Source organism: Lissotriton vulgaris, chromosome 4_1 (assembly GCF_964263255.1).
Source record: "Lissotriton vulgaris chromosome 4_1, aLisVul1.2, whole genome shotgun sequence".
Classification (NCBI taxonomy): Eukaryota; Metazoa; Chordata; class Amphibia; order Caudata; family Salamandridae; genus Lissotriton; species Lissotriton vulgaris.
Genome location: NC_141691.1, coordinates 1,753,185,995 through 1,753,204,880, shown reverse-complemented (window position 1 = coordinate 1,753,204,880; position 18,886 = coordinate 1,753,185,995). Strand labels below are relative to the sequence as shown.

Below are 18,886 nucleotides of genomic sequence, written 5' to 3'. Positions count from 1 at the left end.
GGCATGGCCTCCTCTTGCATACATCTGATTCCACATTGTAGACTACATATGAGAGTCGTGCAAGAGGAACTAGACAAGCAGTGGAAACAGATCTCGGGGTCGTTCAGCGACAAGATTCACCTCACGCCCCGCATTCAATCTGCACTGGAATGGTGGGCTCACCCTTCAAATATCTCCATGGGACGGCCTTTTCAAGTGACGACTCCGACACTGACGCTCACGACAGACGCGTCATTGGAGGATTGGGGAGCACACCTCGAAGGTTTGTCCGTCAAAGGAAAGTGGACTGCGCTCCAACGCAGGTGGCACATAAATCGCCTAGAACTTCTGGCAATTTTCCTTGCCCTAAAATCGTTTCAGAGGATAGTGCAGGGCCAATCGCTGCTGATGCGGACAGACAACACCTCCAGCATGCACTACCTCAACAAACAGGGCGGCACAAGGTCTCTTCTGCTCTCCAGGCAAGCACAAGAAGTTCGAGGCATGTGGGCTGCTGAATTCATATCTGTGCATAGATCGCCGCCTAGTGTTGGGTCCGGATGATTGCACATTGTTGTCCTGGAAGAGTCTTCGAAGTATCACGAGATAGGTGGCTCCTCCCCTGGACTACAGTGCGCATGGGCATCGCCTCCATCCCCAGATTGTTTTTTTCCGCCATTGGGTTCGGATGTGTGTCGGTTCCCTCTGTCGGAACCGATAGTTGTTAACTCACTTTATTCAAGACCAAAAGGTCTTTAGGCTTGGCGCCGGTATCGTTTTCGTTCGGGTTTACTGTTTTCTCCAGCTCCGAACTCTCGCTGCCCTTCCGCGTGCTATCGGCGCGGACGAGCCCACTCGACGCTCCAGCCATGGAACGGACTCCGTTTAAACGGTGCCCGGTCTGCAACGCGAAGTACTCGCACCTCGACGTGCACCCAGTGTGCAACACCTGTCTGTCGCCGGACCACAACGAGGCCAGGTGCATGGCCTGCTCGAAGTTCCGGTGCAAGAAGACCCTCAAGATTCGTCGGGCTGCGAGACTCCAGGCCAAACTGTCTGCGCCCCCGCCGGACAACATCTTCGAGGAAGACGTCGGAGACGACGATGTCCAGCAGGTTTCGGACTCTGGCCCTGCGTCCGAGGGGGAGGCCTACGACGCAGGGGACGAGGAGTTTGACGAAGCCGACGACGAGGTAGGGGACGACGATACGGCCTTTGCCACTGTGGGGGATAGCTCTGAGGACGAGCACCCCCGGACTGACTCAGGGGTCGGACCCCTTCCTACAGCCCAGGTCGAGGGATCGCCTTCGGGCCTTACCCAAGACACTGTTACAAGTCCAGCAGCCCCGCCTACGAGCCCGGCCACGGACATTTTGGAGGTGCCACTCACTTTTTCAAAAACGAAAGTGAAGTCTTCGGGTTCAACAGCTCCGGCTTCGAAACCGAAAGTGAAAGCCATACAGAAGGCTCTGGAGGCGTCAAGACCTAAGAAATCCAAAATGGCCGACATGGACAATGCAGCCAAGATGGCCGACCCGAAGGCATCTGGGTCGGTGCCGAAAGCAAAGTCGTCCGACGCGGCTGCGTCGGCGCCGAAGATGGTCGCGGTCGACGACCAGAAGAAAGCTTCAAAGAAGCGTCAAGGCGATCCCAAAGCTCAGGCTTCCCCGGCCCCGGCCGCCGGAGCCAAGGAGGGTACCGCGTCGACTCCGAGGACACTGCCTCTCGCCGACGCAACTCCCAAGTCAGGGAAATCAAGCGATACGGTCGCTCCCTCTCCGGCCCTCTCGAAGAAGGTCCAGGAGTCCCTGCAACGGATTCGAACAGCCGCGGAGCTTCCAGACCCAGAGGCTGGAGTGTCGAAGCCCGCTCAGAAGCCGTCCAAGGCGCACACGCCTATCCGCTTCACCTTACCGCCGAAGTCGACGCCAAAGGCCTTCGCTCCGAAGCAGGTGGCTGGGGTGCCCTCGAAGGAGGTGTTGACGCCCAAAGCGTCTCCGGTGGTGGCTAAACCTCGGCTCCAACCACTCGCGGAGGAAGAACGTCGTGAAGTCATCATCGACGCCAATACTGGGAAACTGTCCCTCCTCAAGAGGAAAATCACCACGGAGCCGGTGCTGGAACACTTTCGCATTCCTCTAAAAAATAAAAGGGACTCTGCGGGTGCTTCAGCGCCTCCGGCGCCGGCATCCCCAAGTGACCTGCCGCGTTCCCCAACTCACTCTACCGCGGGGGATGACGACGAGGAAGAGGTCGAGTACAACTATCCGGCGTACTCGGATCCGGAGGAGGAACATGTACCTTGGTCTGCCGGAGGCGACCCCGAGGACCCGCAGTCGGGTCAGGAACCACATCTCTTTGCGCCAAAGACTTCGCCAACGGAGGACTCTGCTGCCTTCAACGCGCTAATCGAGAAAGCTGCAGCTAACCACGATGTCGAGCTGCACTCCGATCCTGTGGATGTGGACTTTTTGTTTGACACTTTCTCTGTGGCCGAAAAGTCAATCAAAACTTTGCCAATGCTCAAGGGAGTGCTCAAGCACGCGCAGGAGGTCTTCAAGGAGCCCACTCGGGCACGTGTTATCAATCCACGCATTGATAAGAAATATAAGGCAGCGCCCTCGGATCCAACATATATCAAGGGACACTTGCCACTAGACTCTTTGGTCGTTTCCAACGCTCGCAAGAGGGCGAACTCACAGACAACTGGTGACGCTCCTCCCCCAGACAAAGAGTCGAAAATATTTGAGGCCTCTGGGAAGCGGATTGCTGCACAGGCAGCTAACATTTGGCGCATCTCAAACACTCAGGCCCTACTCGCACGCTACGATAGGGCTCATTATGACACCCTAGAGGCACTACTGCAGCACTTGCCTGACCAGTACAAGGAGGCAGGGGAGATGTTGATTCAAGAGGGAAAGCTCATCACAAATGCTTCCATAAAATGTGCGCTAGATGTGGCTGATACGGCATCCAGGGCGATCAACACTAGTGTGTTGCTCAGAAGGCATGCATGGCTTAGGATTTCAGGGTTCAAACCTGATATACAAACGACCATCCTGAACCAGACGGTTAATCCTGACCATTTGTTCGGCCCTGAGGTGGATGCGACGCTTGAGAAAATGAAAAAAGATACAGACACGGCTAAGTCTATGGGGGCCCTTCAATCTCAGCAGTTCCGGGGTGGCTCCTTTCGCCGCTCCAATACCAGAGGCACCTCAAGGGGTCAGGCATCGCAATCCACTCAGTACTACAAAGGCAGTACCCAGACCTCATACACCAACAAGGGTAGAGGTGGCTACAGAGGCAACAACATCAAAGGCAGGGGACGTGGAAACAACAGCTCCAGGTCCACCGCCGCCAACAAGCAGTGACGCCTTGTCACTGCCCCCCGACCACACAACACCGGTCGGGGGGAGACTCCAGCAGTTCCTGCCCGCGTGGAGATCCATCACCACGGACAGGTGGGTCAAGTCTCTTATCCAGTACGGTTACTGTCTGGAACTTACCTCCACTCCACCGAACATACCTCCAAGAAGCCGTCCTATGTCCGGCGAGCACTTGCTCTTGTTGCAGCAGGAAGTTCAGGTCATGCTGCAAAAAGGTGCAATAGAGCTCGTTCCACTGCAGGAAAGGGGTACGGGAGTTTACTCTCTGTACTTTCTAATCCCCAAAAAGGACGGTTCCCTGCGGCCCATCCTGGACCTCAGGCCCCTCAACTGGTACATTCTCTCGGAGCATTTCCATATGCTCACGCTGCAGCAGGTGCTCCCTCTGCTTCAACAGGGGGACTTCCTGGCTACATTGGATCTGAAAGACGCATACTTTCACATCCCCCTGCATCCTTCCCACAGGAAGTATCTCAGATTCACGATCCAAAACCAGCACTACCAGTTCAGGGTTCTGCCGTTCGGGGTCACCACAGCGCCAAGGGTCTTTACAAAGTGCCTGGCGACTGTGGCGGCGCATCTGCGACGCCAGAACGTCCACGTCTACCCTTACCTGGACGACTGGCTCATTCAAGCAAAAACAGAACAGTGCGCCGACCACGTGTCCCGCACCATTCATCTCCTGCACGATCTGGGATTCTCTCTGAACTACCCGAAATCCCATCTCCAGCCCGCCCATGTACGACAGTATCTGGGCGCGACAATAAACACTCTGGCAGCCACTGCGCAGCCAAATTCAGTCAGAATCGCCAGCATCCAAACACTGATCCAACGATTCAGACCTCAACACTCGCTTCCAGCGAAGGTGTTCATGCAGTTGATAGGCATGATGGCCTCCTGCATCTCCATTGTCCCGCACGCGAGGCTACATATGCGTCCGCTTCAGGAGTGCCTGGCACGTCAGTGGACTCAGGCTCATGGGCAACTGACAGACCTAGTGTTGGTGAGCGGTCGGGCATACAACTCTCTGCATTGGTGGAATCCACAAAACCTTTGCAAGGGCCGACCGTTCCAGGAGCCTGTGCCACAGATTATCCTGACAACGGACGCTTCTCTCCAGGGATGGGGAGCGCATGTCCTCCACTACACGGTGCAGGGACTATGGACACTACAGCAAAGGAAGATGCACATCAATGTGTTGGAACTGATGGCAATCTTCATGGCCTTGAAGGCGTTCAAAGTACATCTGTGCAACAAGGTCGTGTTGATCCGGACGGACAACATGACAGCCATGTACTACATCCAGAAGCAGGGAGGCACACACTCTCCGCAGCTGTCTCATCTGGCTCAGAGCATGTGGAAGTGGGCCATTCAGAGGAACATCTTCCTCATGGCGGAGCATCTCCCGGGCAAGGACAACCAGATGGCGGACCTGCTCAGCAGGCACAGCCATCAAATGCACGAGTGGGAGATACATCCATCAGTACTCCAACCGTACTTCCAAAGGTGGGGTCATCCAGAGATAGACCTGTTCGCCACAAAGGAGAACGCAAAATGCCAAAGCTTCGCCGCCAGATTCCCACACCCGCAATCACAGGGCAATGCGATGTGGATGAACTGGTCAGGCAGATTTGCGTACGCTTTTCCCCCAGCACCTCTGATACCGCTGGTGGCACGCAAGCTCAGGCAGCACTCGATGACTCTCATCCTGGTTGCTCCGACGTGGGCTCGCCAACCATGGTACACCACGTTTCTAGAACTGTCCGTGGTACCGCATCAAAGGCTCCATCTCACTCCCAGCCTTCTGACGCAGAGCCATGGCGACATTCAGCACCCAGATCCGCAACAGCTCAACCTGGCGATCTGGCTCCTGAAGTCCTAGAGTTTGGCTACCTCAATCTTCCCCCCGATTGTATGGACATCATTCGGGAGGCAAGGAAGCCCACTACTAGAGCTTGTTATGCGGCTAAATGGAAGAGGTTTGTCATTTACTGTGTTAACCACAATATTGACCCGCTAGATGCTTCCATTCAAAACATCATTTGTTACCTGTTCCACCTGTATCAATGCAATCTGGCGTACTCTTCCATCCGCATTCACCTGTCTGCTATGGCAGCATACCTTCAAAACAGGCAACACCTGTCACTTTTTAGGGTTCCTGCTATCAAGGCTTTTCTGGAAGGACTCAAAAGAGTCATTCCGCCAAGGACCCCACCAGCTCCAGAGTGGAACCTCAATGTGGTTCTTACTAGACTGATGGGTCCTCCCTTCGAGCCACTGCACTCTTGTGAGCTACAGTTTCTGACTTGGAAGGTTGCTTTCTTAGTAGCAATTACATCGCTACGGAGGGTTAGCGAGCTGCAGGCGCTCACCATCCAAGAACCTTTCTTCCAAGTACATGCTAACAGGGTTGTGCTCCGCACTAACCCTAAATTCTTACCCAAGGTTGTCTCTCAATTCCATATAAACCAGACAATTGAGTTGCCAGTGTTTTTCCAAAACCCAGAGACGCTGGCGGAGCGGATGCTCCACACCCTTGATGTTAAGAGAGCCTTGATGTACTATGTAGACAGGACCAAAGATTTTCGCAAAACCAAGCAGCTTTTTGTTGCTTTTGCCACACACCACAAGGGAAACGCTATCTCCAAAGCTGGGATCGCTAGGTGGATCGTGAAATGCATTCAGATCTGTTACGCTAAAGCTAAGCGCACTCTCACTATCCCACCGAGGGCCCATTCCACCAGGAAGTTGGGGGCCTCTATGGCTTTCCTAGGCAACATTCCCTTAGAAGATATCTGTAGAGCAGCCACATGGTCTACCACACATACTTTCACTAAACACTACTGTGTAGACGTGCATTCCAAACAGCAGGCAGCTGTTGGTCAGGCTGTTCTCAAAACGCTTTTTCAGACTGCTGCAGCTGGCACGGGCGGCCGCCGCTAATGGAGGGACTGCTATGTATTCTATGCACAGATATGAATTCAGCAGCCCACATGCCTCGAACTGCAAATGCTACTTACCAGTATGCATCTGTTCTTGGCATGTAGGGCTGCTGACATTCATATCGCCCACCCTCCTCCCCGGCGCCTGTAGCAGCTGCAGTATTCATTCATATGTATATCTATATGCTCATAGCATGGTCATCACTCACATACTTCACTCCATCTCTTCCAATGGCTAAAAACAATCTGGGGATGGAGGCGATGCCCATGCGCACTGTAGTCCAGGGGAGGAGCCACCTATCTCGTGATACTTCGAAGACTCTTCCAGGACAACAATGTGCAATCATCCGGACCCAACACTAGGCGGCGATCTATGCACAGATATGAATGTCAGCAGCCCTACATGCCAAGAACAGATGCATACTGGTAAGTAACATTTGCAATATGGGACTGGGCAATTCACCATCAAGTCCATCTCTCAGCGATCCAGGTGCCGGGAGTCTCCAATGTCCTAGCGGACTCACTCAGCAGGTCTCTCACAGACAATCACGAGTGGGAACTCAATCAACCAACTCTAGAGTTCATCTTCCGTCAGTGGGGCCAGCCACAGATGGATCTTTTTGCGACTGCCTCCAACAGGAAATGCCAACGCTTTGCAAGTCGTCATCTCCACAGAGAGTCGAGCGGGAATGCATTTTCGATCAATTGGTCGAACAAATTCATCTACGCTTTCCCTCCGCTCCCTCTAGTTCTGCGCCGGTTACACAGGATGAGGCTTCAACCCTGTCATGCCATCCTAATAGCACCCAGGTGGCCACAGCACCCATGGTTCACGGATCTCCTCCTGTTTTCTCAGAGCGATCCAATTCCGCTTCATCCTCTGCCTCACCTCCTGACAATGAAGCAAGGGCAAATCTGCCATCCAGATCCGGCGTATCTCCAGCTACATGCCTGGAACCTGAACACAATGAGTTTGTACGTCTAAACCTCGACGCAGATTGCAGAGAAGTGCTGGCTCGTGCTCCATCCACCATTAAAACCTATTGACTAAAGTGGAAGCGTTTCTGTGTCTGGTGTCACACTAAAGCCTTGGATCCAATGACCACCAAGCCTGAACAAATTCTACCTTTTTTCCTGTCCCTTGCAAAATCAGGACTTTCTCATTCCACCCTTAAAGCCTTCTTGGCAGCACTCTCCCGCTTCCATCATGATGGTTCCACGTCATTATATTCCTCTCGAATTATCCAACAGTTTTTCAAGGACCTTTTTCGGATGTTTCCGCCCATTCGTCGCCCTCCGCCGGCTTGGCGCTTAAATTTGGTCCTATCTCAGCTCCTCCTGCCTCCTTTCCGGCCCATCCATTCAGCGGGCTTAAAATTCCTCACGTGGAAAGTTGCTCTTCTACTCGCACTAACATCCTCCAGGCGAGTAAGTGACATTCAAGCATTTACGATCCAACCTCCTTTTCTTCAGTTTTCTAAAGAAGCGGTTACACTACGCACCTACCCAAGATTTATTCCTAAGGTTTCAAGCGATTTCCACCTTAATGAACCTGTCATCCTTAAGACATTTTTCCCTAATCCTCAGTCTCCTGTAGAACGTTCCCTGCATTCATTGGACTTAAACCGTTGTTTAAAATTCTACATTCAGCGCACTGCGCCTTTTCGACAATCGGATCAGCTCTTCGTGCCCTATGGCCCAGTCTGCAAAGGACAGCCAGTTACCAAACAATCCATCACTAGAGTGATTTCCTCTGCCATTACTTTTTGCCACCAATGGGCTGGAAAGCCCCTCTCTACTCCTGTACGAGCCCATTCCACAGGGCGGTGTCAACTTTCACAGCCCTCTTTGCGGGAGTGCCTTTACGCCACATCAGCAGGGCTGCAACGTGGTCGAGCTGACACACGTTTACGAAGCACTACTGTCTCGGATCAGCAGACGCCGAAGACGCGGCTGTGGGACAAGCGGTGCTACGGAATCTTTTCCAATGAGGTGAGCCTCTGTTGCTTCCCGCCTCCAGTCATAAAGATTTTTTCTCAAACTAAACATAGTATGCACAGTTGTGTTATGTACTTTGCTTATGCTACCTTTATGACTCATGTTGTGCGTTACTGCTTTCTATTCTTATTCAAGCATGTGAATCTATGAAAGACACCCCTAATACTGGAGAACCACAGTTTACAGGTAAGTAACTTATGTTCTTATCACCAGTAAACACCAATTCACAACTGTATCTATGGTGCACGAGTTAAACAGGGATCAGCCACTACCATCCGCTACATAGAAACAACCAAAGATGACTCATAAGCAAATTTAGAGAGAAACTACACACTCAAGAGGTAATAAACCCATCTTCCTAACCCCTAGTTAAATAACACACGTAACGTGTAGATCTCAGTCTCTCCAAGTTGAACAAATTGTATGAAGAGCCATTCTTTCCACCAAATTGATTGCAAACCGAATAACATTTTTCAGTTTTGTTGTAGACTTGATCAATTTGATATCCTCCTCTGATTATTACCCTTCAAATCGGAATAGTGCAACAAATTGATCGAGGAATTAGATATAAATATTTGCTGACCGGAGGCTTGTGTATTGATGTCTCACATAAAAATATACTGTTATGAAACCCTGAAGAAGTTCAAAAAGAACGAAACGTGTTGGCTGAATGAAAAATGAAATATGTTGCTCTTTCCGCAGTCCATTTGGTGTTCAGATGGATTTTAAATAACTAATAGATTGTATATCTAAATCAGATGTTCATGCGCTCTGTTCAACTTGGAGCTACTGATGTCTACACAAGTTACATGTGTTATTTAACTAGGGTTCAGGACTGATTTGCTTATTTCATCTTAAATACTGAGTTTACCTCTAATCTGTAAGTGCTCCAATATTATCAATATGGAATCCCTGAGGACTACTGTAGGAAAATAGAAGTCATAAAATGTCCACTGTTATTGGCGTCGGGGAACAGCTAGAATAGTTTTGAATACCCTATGCAGCTGAATCTTTGCAAGTAGAATTGCTTTCCTGGACATTTAAAAATAAGTCAACTGGTCGCCATAAATGACTGGGCATTCTGCAAATAACAAGAACCATTAATGGCATCTGGGCATTGAGAGAGAAAGGATAATTTGGGGCACTATTAGGAGTGCAAATACTGGCTCCATGGCTGAATCAGATGGCAAGTGTGATTAAAATATGGCAAATTGTTAACTGCAAGATGGGTTGTGAATGTAAACCTACACTGAACCCCCCCCCCCCCCCCCCCCCCCCCATGGATGTCATTGACTAAACCAGAAACAGAATCTGGAAGGATTCCAGAGATGGGACACACTTGTCATCTCAAAACTGTGCAACAGCTGAAACTCAGGGTGACTCAAAACATTTGGGACCATAAAGGAAGAAAATCAACAGGCTGACTCGTGTGCTACTGATAAAGCCTCGTTTCCAATGTGTTACAGAAACATAACATGAATCTCCACTGGAATATAGTGCTGTCTGCATGCTCCATGTACATGCAATATGCCTGGTCTATAGCTCTCTAATAAATATTCAGAAAAAACACCCAGTAGGCCTACAAATGCATAGGGAAAAGGAGCGGGATATGTTACGTTTGAAAAAGACACCAATACATCACTAAATGCTTCCTTGGGCTTTGGGAGGCATGCAGGTATAGCAGGACCCAAGATCTCCTTAAAAGTTCTTGCTAAAACGCTAAGTATTTAAAGCATGTCTCAAGTTGATATATTTTTTCCTAGCACTGAATTACGAGGGGCATGTGCGAGTGTCTTAGCCCAAATAAAAGGGAGCAGCCTGAAGTGGAAAAAAAGAAAGCGACTTAAATACATTTTTTTAAACATTAGTTGTTTTGATGATTTGATTTTTCTTGCTGCCGTCATTGTTTTGTTAAAACCTTAATTTTGGAAGATGTGCATTGGCTTTGTTCATGTGTCTGCTTGTGCCACTTGTTGACTTGACATGCACCCTTCGTTCAGGTAATGCGTGACAATACTTTCTGACCTTGAATCTACAAGAAGTCTACCCTTGGTAGCTCAAAACACATTTGGAAGGTGGTACAGCATGTAGAAAGTAGGCACACATTCTTCAAACAGATAGCAGACGTCTAGGCATACAGCCGACTTAGAATTCATCCCCTTAATACAATTTAGATGCCCCATCCGTTAATGTGGAGAAACGCCAAAAAGTACCACAGCTGAAGTGTGAACGAACCAATTACTCGTGACCACGTTGAGGTGAGAGTTCATAGTTAGGCCAGCCAAAAGAAATGGCTTTGGCATTTGAAGAGGACGTGGAGCAAGGGCAGAGGTTCTTTCAGTTTTTTCACCTTGCTTTCTCCCACTACGTGCACATGTGATGTGGCTTAAGCATTCTTGGGCCCCATTCTTTATTCCGCTAGCCACACATAAGCTAATAATATTCCACGCCGTTGTTTCACATGGTGTGCTTGGATTGTACTCCCAGGTACTCCTCAACACTGTGTGCAGTCTCTATCTCTGCCTCAATGTCCCTCCATGTGTCACTTACAGTATTTAAGGCTAAAAAACGGTGTCCGAGAAGTCCTCAAGGGCTTACTGTTTGAGATGTAATCCAGACGACTCCAGCGTATTATTCTTTCCTGCAAAAATCAGCGAGGTGCTGATGTATGCATTAGGTTATTCTATTTTAAGCTATTCAATTTTAATGAGAGCTCCAATCTGAAAGGTAGCCATACACTGGAAAGGCTAACTATTGGAGAGGCAGCTAAACATTGACTGTTCAAACGTACAAGAAAGCCAATAAAACTAAAATATCTCCTTTGAATCAAATATGCCTTTGTGGACAATCCAGTCTGAAAATAGAAAATGTAACTCTCTTTACTATTGCGCAAACCTTGTTGCCGCCATTACCCATTATGTTTATTGATAATGCAAGTTATTGGAAAAGGTAAGTTTTGTAAAAACCGATAGATTATTAATGTGTCAACACAACAGCCTCGGTATTATAAAATAAATTAACATTAGGGCTAACATAATAGAGTATCTCTTCCTAAAACTTACTTAGTAATATGAAGGCAAGATGGTTTCTATCGCAAAACTAAAATCGTACTAATCTGTACAATTCTTTCTCCTCCTGCAGGAAGTCTATGACTTGCATGTGGAATGCTGCTTGTACGGCCAATACGTCTCAACGAACAAGATTTTTCTAGCTGAATGTAACATGGCTTAATGTTTTTTCGCCTTTGGTCAAATATGGTTCAGCACACCCGTGAACTTTGACCCAAATGTAATGAGTATTCTAGACATGAGTTTGCATCGTCAGATGGGCTCGGATCGGGATCTGCAGTCATCGGCCTCCTCTGTGAGTCTGCCATCTGTCAGAAAGGCCCCCAAGAAGAGACGGATATCCTTAGGCTCGCTGTTCCGCAGGAAAAAGGACTCCAAGCGCAAGTCCAAAGACCTAAATGGAGGGGTTGATGGGATCGCAAGCATTGAAAGTTTGCACTCAGAAATGTGCATTGAGAGAAACTCAATTTTTTCCACCCATACCTCTTCGGACTTTGGATCTGCCTTAAACAACAAGCAGAGTGGAGATTCCTTGGAGTGTCCTTTATGCCTTTTACGCCACTCAAGAGACAGTTTCCCTGACATAATGACTTGTTCACATAGGTCATGTCTGGACTGCTTGCGTCAGTATCTGCGAATAGAGATCTCAGAGAGCAGAGTTAATATCAGTTGCCCTGAATGCTCTGAACGATTTAATCCACATGATATTCGTTTGATACTGAATGACATCATCCTGATGGAAAAATATGAAGAATTTATGCTCAGACGCTGGCTTGTCGCCGACCCTGATTGTAGGTGGTGTCCGGCTCCAGACTGTGGGTAAGAACATGCCTTCGTCTATTTTTCTTTTTCTTTATGTAACTCTTCTGTAAGCTGTATTAATTTTCCAACTCTGGATTGGTCCTGTTTCCACTGTGTAGTACTTCGCCAAGTAGCAACACTCTGAGCTACCAAAATTAATTTCCTGCTCGTTTTTTAAATCTTGGACATTTTTTATATTTTCTAATATTCTCTTCAACACTTGGTAAGGTCCATTTGTTAAAGGAGGAGTGCATTTTATTTTGGCTGCCGTTGTATTTTTAGCTTTTTTTTTTTTAATATAACAAGGGAACTTAAACAGTTGGCTGAGGACTGTGGGAAAGTATGCTTTGGAAGACAAAGGTCCTTAGCTTATCAGAATCAAGAGTGTGGATAAAATATAGGCCATAATAGGAGACTATATTTGTCCTCTGTCCAGCCGGACAGGGTATTTATTTAAACACAATGAAAAAACACTTGAATAAATGATTTTTAAGGCACAGTCCTGTACCTTACTCAAGAGAGCCAAACAACATATAAGAAAAAGATTTCACAGGCAAAAAAAGAAGAGAGCAATATTGGCTACTTTTGAGTCAATGTTGTATTAAAGTATTGCCAGAAAGTGTTAGACACAACTATAATTAAACACAATGGCTAGGTTGTGAAAGCACTACATAAAGTAGACGTTTCGATCCCTTTTGCTCTAATTACATGGGATGATCATAAGGACAAAAATTGACAACATTTGCCTGCCTGTAATTATAGTACAACCGCCCAATTCTGGGCTCTGTGTGTTGGGAGTGTGTGGCGTGCCCGCCTCCACGGGTGGCTGACAACGAGGGTCTGTAGGTGTCAGAGTGAGATTGCTCTGCCTGAGGCTCCGGGGACTAGGGGTCCGAGCAGTGAACTGCAGGGTCCGGTTGATAGCCACACGCTGTTTCTGCGGGAGTGCAATAACTCCGCTGTAAATGGTATCCTGGGGCCCGGGGGAACGATGTCCTATCTGTCCACTGCTGTGAGTGCACTCACAGCAGTGGACGGATAGGACATCATTCCCCCGGCCCCCAGGATACCATTTACAGCGGAGTTATTGCACTCCCGCAGGAATAGCGTGTGGCTATCAACCGGACCATGCAGTTCATTGCATACTGCTCGGACCTAAGACATTGAAACCACAGAAACTAGTGGTGGACCACGCCAGGACCCTGCAGCCCATTCTAAACTGCTCGGACCCCTAGACCCCGGAATCTCAGGCAGAGCAATCTCACTCTGACACCTACAGACCCTCGTTGTCAGCCACCCGTGGAGGCGGGCACGCCACACACTCCCAACACACAGAGCCCAGAATTGGGCGGTTGTACTGTAATTACAGGCAGGCAAATGTTGTCAATTTTAGTCCTGATGATGATCCCATGGAATTAGAGCAAAAGGGATCGAAACGTCAACTTTATGTAGTGCTTTCACAACCTAGCCATTGTGTTTAATTCTAGTTGTCTAGCACTTTCTGGCAATACTTTAATCCAACATTGACTCAAAAGTAGCCAATATTGCTCTCTTATTTTTTGCCTGTGAAATCTTTTTCTTATATGTTGTTTGTCTCTCTTGAGTAAGGTAGAGGACTGTGCCTTAAAAATCATTTATTCAAGTGTTTTTTCATTGTGTTTAAATAAATACCCTGACCGGCTGGACGGAGGACAAATATAGTCTCCTATTATGGCCTATATTTTATCCACACTCTTGATTCTGATAAGCTAAGGACCTTTGTCTTCCAAAGCGTTGTATTTTTAGCTTCACCTTTTGAAGTCTGTGCTAATTTTTAGGCTGCAACCTGCTGAAGTAACTTTTATTTTGTTTTATTTAAGATAATCTTTGTCCTGGCACAGGACATATGAATCGAATTGCACATTCACATGTCACTGTTCGGACATAGGGATTTGCAGTTCGAATCTGAAGTGATCTGAAAAGGAAACTGGCAGTAAACTAGCCATAGTTTTTAAATGGAAACAGGTGTTTGAAGGAAGGAGTGGGGAATGGTGGAGTAGTGAGAGGGTGTAGTTCCATTGTCGGGTGAAATAAGGAAAATCACTGGAAACAAGAAGGGTTATCTTGAATCACCGCAGTTGTCTGTGACGAAGAACTGATAGCATGACAGAGGATAGGGTGCCACATCTGTTGAGACCGTTGTTCCATTTGAAACCACGCAAGAAAATCCATGCAGCCAGCACAGAGCAGTACAACAGGGAAATATGTGAGAATTGGATGCACCAATGTTGGCAGGGGCCATTTGCATACGGAGGGTGGGAGTAAAGTGCTGAAGTCTTGGCAGGTGAGCATGAGAGGAAAGAAAACCATGCATGGATTTGATGAACAAATTTGGTTTTTCAGATATAGTAGTATGAAACCGCCGATGTTGTCGGCCCATGGACCTTTACTCCAGCACCTAGAACTGCACCAGTTACATTCGTGCTTACACCGACTTCACCGGTGCTGTTCAATGATTGTCTGATCCAGGCCCATGTCGAGCTATGAAATTAGGAAACGCAAATGATGCTAGATTTAAATCCAATTCCCCTGTTTCGTGTCAGTACCATCAGAAGATTCACGCTGTGTTTGGCTCTGATTTGGACCAGTGGAAGAAGCACCCTATTTTCTTCAGAACATTGATGATGAGGAAAGGGTTAATTTCCTCCTACCTCTTTACACTAACAATTTATTGTATGTTGACCTGCAAAATACCAGTGGGTAGGCAATCTCCTCAACTGAGCTGGACTCGCCATCTGGCCCACCAATGGAATAAAGAGCTTCATTCACAGATGTGGTCAGGAGAGCAGCTAAGGCACTATAGTTGCAGTTATTCATTACAGAGCTAAAACAAATGTATTGATTGAGATTAATTGACCAGAGTTTCCTTCCTCTGAACCTTTACTAGTGTTTAATGAAGCTCTTACTGATGCCCTTCTGGCCGCATGGTCTGAGCCATGTTTGTGTCCGTCAGTCAGTAGACCTATGTCTAGAGGATATAGACCAGCACCCAGTAATCTGAACTTCCCCACCAAACACCCTATGTTGGAGATCTTAATTGTTCAAGCCTCAGCACGCTAGCAGGGTTAATCCAGATTCCTTTCTGACCAATCCTCTGGATAGGAAATTGAAAAAAATTGATAAGAGAATGTTTTCTTCAGCCACTTAGGCCCTCAGATCCATTCATTAATTTAGTTTGCCTTCTGGGAATGCACATTTGCTGCCTTCACTGCACTGCCTAATTAAATAGGTGGAGAAATGCCAGTCAGCAGGTTGGGAAGGGGATCAGGGTTACTGGGTTTTGTGGGCAACCACACTTAAAAAAACCTAAAAACACCTCAATCACCGCAGGGCAAACACTGGTGTCGAGAGAGAATCTGTGGTTGCAACATTGTGAATTATCCACAGATTCCGAGGAACAACATGTTCAAAATGGTCACTCTGGCTCAGATCCTGAGAGTTGGACCCAGGAGGTTGGATGGCATCCTTGAAACTGCAGGACACATATTTCAGTATGCCTGTCCTGCAGTCTCACAGGCATTACCTGCAGCTCAATGGGGGCCAGGTGCATTTTCAGTTAACTGCGCTCCCCTTATGCCTTACCTTGCCCCTGGGGTGTTTGCGAAAGTGATGACCGTGGTGACTGGCCATCTTCAGATTTCACAGTAATTTATTCCTGTAACTTGAAGAATGGCTGCTAAAGGCAGGCTTGGCGCAGTCTGTCATAGACCACCTTTGTGCGACGGTCGAACTGCTGATATTCTTTGTATTCACCTTCATAGAGCTGAAATCCCACCTGAACCTCTTACAAAGGCTCCCATTTACTGGAGCAATACTAGTGTTTAGTCTTTAGGCTTTTCTAAAATCGCAGTCATTCAGAATATAACTCTCTTGGCTTTATTGATCCTCATTAATCCTTCTCATGTGAATTGCCCGGTGGTGTAACCTCAGATCCCGATGGGCCCAGCATCATGAAAGCCACTCAAACTCCACCCAGATCTCAAGAGATCAGGCACTACAGTGATGGCTGTGGCAGGCGAATTCTCCCTCCTCCACCCAGAGTGCATAGTGGCAACAGTCAGGTCTGGGTTGTGGTAGTGGCACCTGGGAAAAGTGGAGATCAGTTGGTTTTGGCCTCCAGCAGAGAAACAGCTGCATATCCGCCTTCTGGAGCTTCAGGCAATCTCTCGGGCCCTAAAATATTTTCAACCATCTATCAGAAGGGAGTCTGGTGCAGATCCTCATATGTCCATGTCAAGACAAAACCTGCATTGACAAAAAAAGGCTGACCACCAATGTCAGACCTATTGGCTTTGCTATTGATTGTTTATTTTCATGTTTCCCATAATACTCTGGAAATTGGTTGCACTGATTTTTCGACACTGACTATTTTTTTAGGAATACTAGAATGCATCAATTTATTTTACTAGCTGACGCTTCAAAGAAATTGTAACAAAAACTTGACAGTAGTTTAGCAAAACCTTTGTTTCCTAGTTGCATTTTTCTGTGAACATTTTATTTTCAAAGCAAAGCCTCATCAACCTTACTTTCAAGCTTCTGCAAATATTTGTATCTAATCAGGGGGCATCCTGGGAGCATTGTATGTAGCCTCATATTATTAAACTTTGCAAACTTGTTTATACATTTTTTGTTAATTCTTTTTATCGAACATATAAATAAGCTTCAGATCGTTATCAATTACATGTTAGAAGTACAGGATAAACATTGCTACAGACTACCCCGAACTTGGCGAATATCTTTGACACTTACTAGATGGTATTATCCGTAAAATCTATGGATATCGGAACATCTCACCCCTTGGCAATAGCTAGCGCACCCCTGTGGCATTGCCCACTGGCTTCTATATTGCACCCATGCCCCCCATATCTTTTCACCTTTACGTGGGCAGTCCCGACTCTGGTATATCTCAGGATATGCCACCTCGGCTCTAGTGGAACACTCCCACCACCTCTGCCATCACTCGGGTGATACCCTCCCAGTATCTTTAGATTTTGGGGCAGGACCACAAAATGTGAAAGAAGGACCCAGACTCGCCACTTCCCCGAACACACTCATCCGTCTCGTACTTCTACCGATGCGTACGTGAACCATGCGCGAGGCTTATGATCTGTAGTCAATGCGGAGCTGGACAAGCCTGAAGCGTGCCCCAATGGCTATTTCACTAGGGCTCTCTAAAGCTTCGGCCCAGTCATCGTCCTCGAGTAGACCCTTGTCCGAATCCCAGGCCTCTTATAGAGGGCCCAAGCAATCTAGGGAGTTATTCACAAGCTTCTTATACATGAGAGATATGGCTTTATCGATCATGGGATCTAGAACGAGGCGGTCCTCGAGTGGCAAATACTCCGGTATCAGAGTGCCCTCCTTTAAATGACGGTGAAGTGCGTGTCTAAGCTGTTTATATTGGGGGAACTCGAGACCCCTCCCCCCCTATTTGGAACTCCTCCCTCAAGGTGTCAAAATCTATAATTTTGCCTCTCTTCCAAACATCCCCCAATAACAAGATCCCAATAAGGCTCCATCTCTGAAAGCCCTTAAGTTGTGTCAGTTCATCCAAGCAGTCCCTGTCCCATAAAGGGGTCTGTTCCATGAGCTTAGCCTCCCACCCGGTCATTTTGTTCGGCTGGTGCCATACTTCGATAAATGTGCGGGTGTGTTCCGGAAGGAGTGGATTACTTCTTCGTCTCCGATACAGCTCCGCCTGATAGTTACCATTGATCATTGCAAGCTGGTTATGTTATGTTATGTTAAGTGTAGCTTGTAAAGCGCACTGACACCGAAGCTTCCTGGCGCTGGTAGACAGAACAGAGTGAGGAGGAGGTAGAGGTAACAGAATCTACGTGGGGGTAGGGAAAAGATAAGTTTTTAGCATTTTCCTGAAGTTGAGATAAGAAGAGCAGGATTTGATAGAGAGAGGGAGGGTGTTCCAGAGTCCAGGGGCCAACTGGGAGAACCGGCGTCCGCCGAATCTCTTAGTTTTGCTCCTGGGGATGATCAACAAGTCAAGGTGGGCAGATCGGAGATGGCGTGTAGGACAGTAGGGGTGGATGGTAGATTTCAGGAAAGCAGGGGAAGGGCAGTGAAGTGCCTTAAAGGTAAGACAAGCCACCTTGAAGGCAGCCCTTCGCTCGACCGGGAGCCAGTGCAAATTCACAAGCAAAGGTTTAGCTGATTGCCATCTGGGTGTTCCATGGATCAAGCGGGCAGCCTGGTTCTGGACGATTTGGAGGCGTTGGTCCACTCTGTATGCCGACTGTATGATGTGTACAAGCCGGTGGAACGTTTGTCATGGTCTGTGGGCATACAGTAGGATATCGTCAGCGTATAGCGACATGCGCTTTTCCCACCCTCCCCTGAGATAGATTCCTCTGACCAATGGATCCCTCCGTATCCATACCGCTAACGGTTCCAATGCTAACTCGAACAGCATTGGTGACAGCAGGCAGCCCTGCCTCGTGCCCCGATGCAACCTAAAGGCTCAGGATACATTCCCATTGACTCGAATTTGCGCCATTGGGATGGTGTATGTGGTCAAATACCATCTTGACGTCGAGTGACGAGAGTGGCAGGCACATCCTGGTTGCCTTGTGTCATCTACATAACGTCGTAGAGACGTCGTAAGTTAAGCCTGGTACTCCTATGCAGCATAAAGTCAGATTGGTCTGGGTGGATG

At 47.8% G+C, this 18,886-nt stretch overlaps 1 protein-coding gene across 1 annotated transcript in view; it reads left to right on the top strand.

The window, feature by feature from the left end:
* RNF19A (ring finger protein 19A, RBR E3 ubiquitin protein ligase) overlaps positions 1–18,886 on the top strand; it is a 461,423-nt gene that overhangs the window by 176,409 nt on the left and 266,128 nt on the right. The window contains exon 3 of the mRNA XM_086966057.1: positions 11,450–12,195. Coding sequence (XP_086822183.1) covers positions 11,600–12,195 — 596 coding nt within the window. The 5' untranslated portion in view covers positions 11,450–11,599. The remainder of the gene's footprint in view (positions 1–11,449; positions 12,196–18,886) is intronic.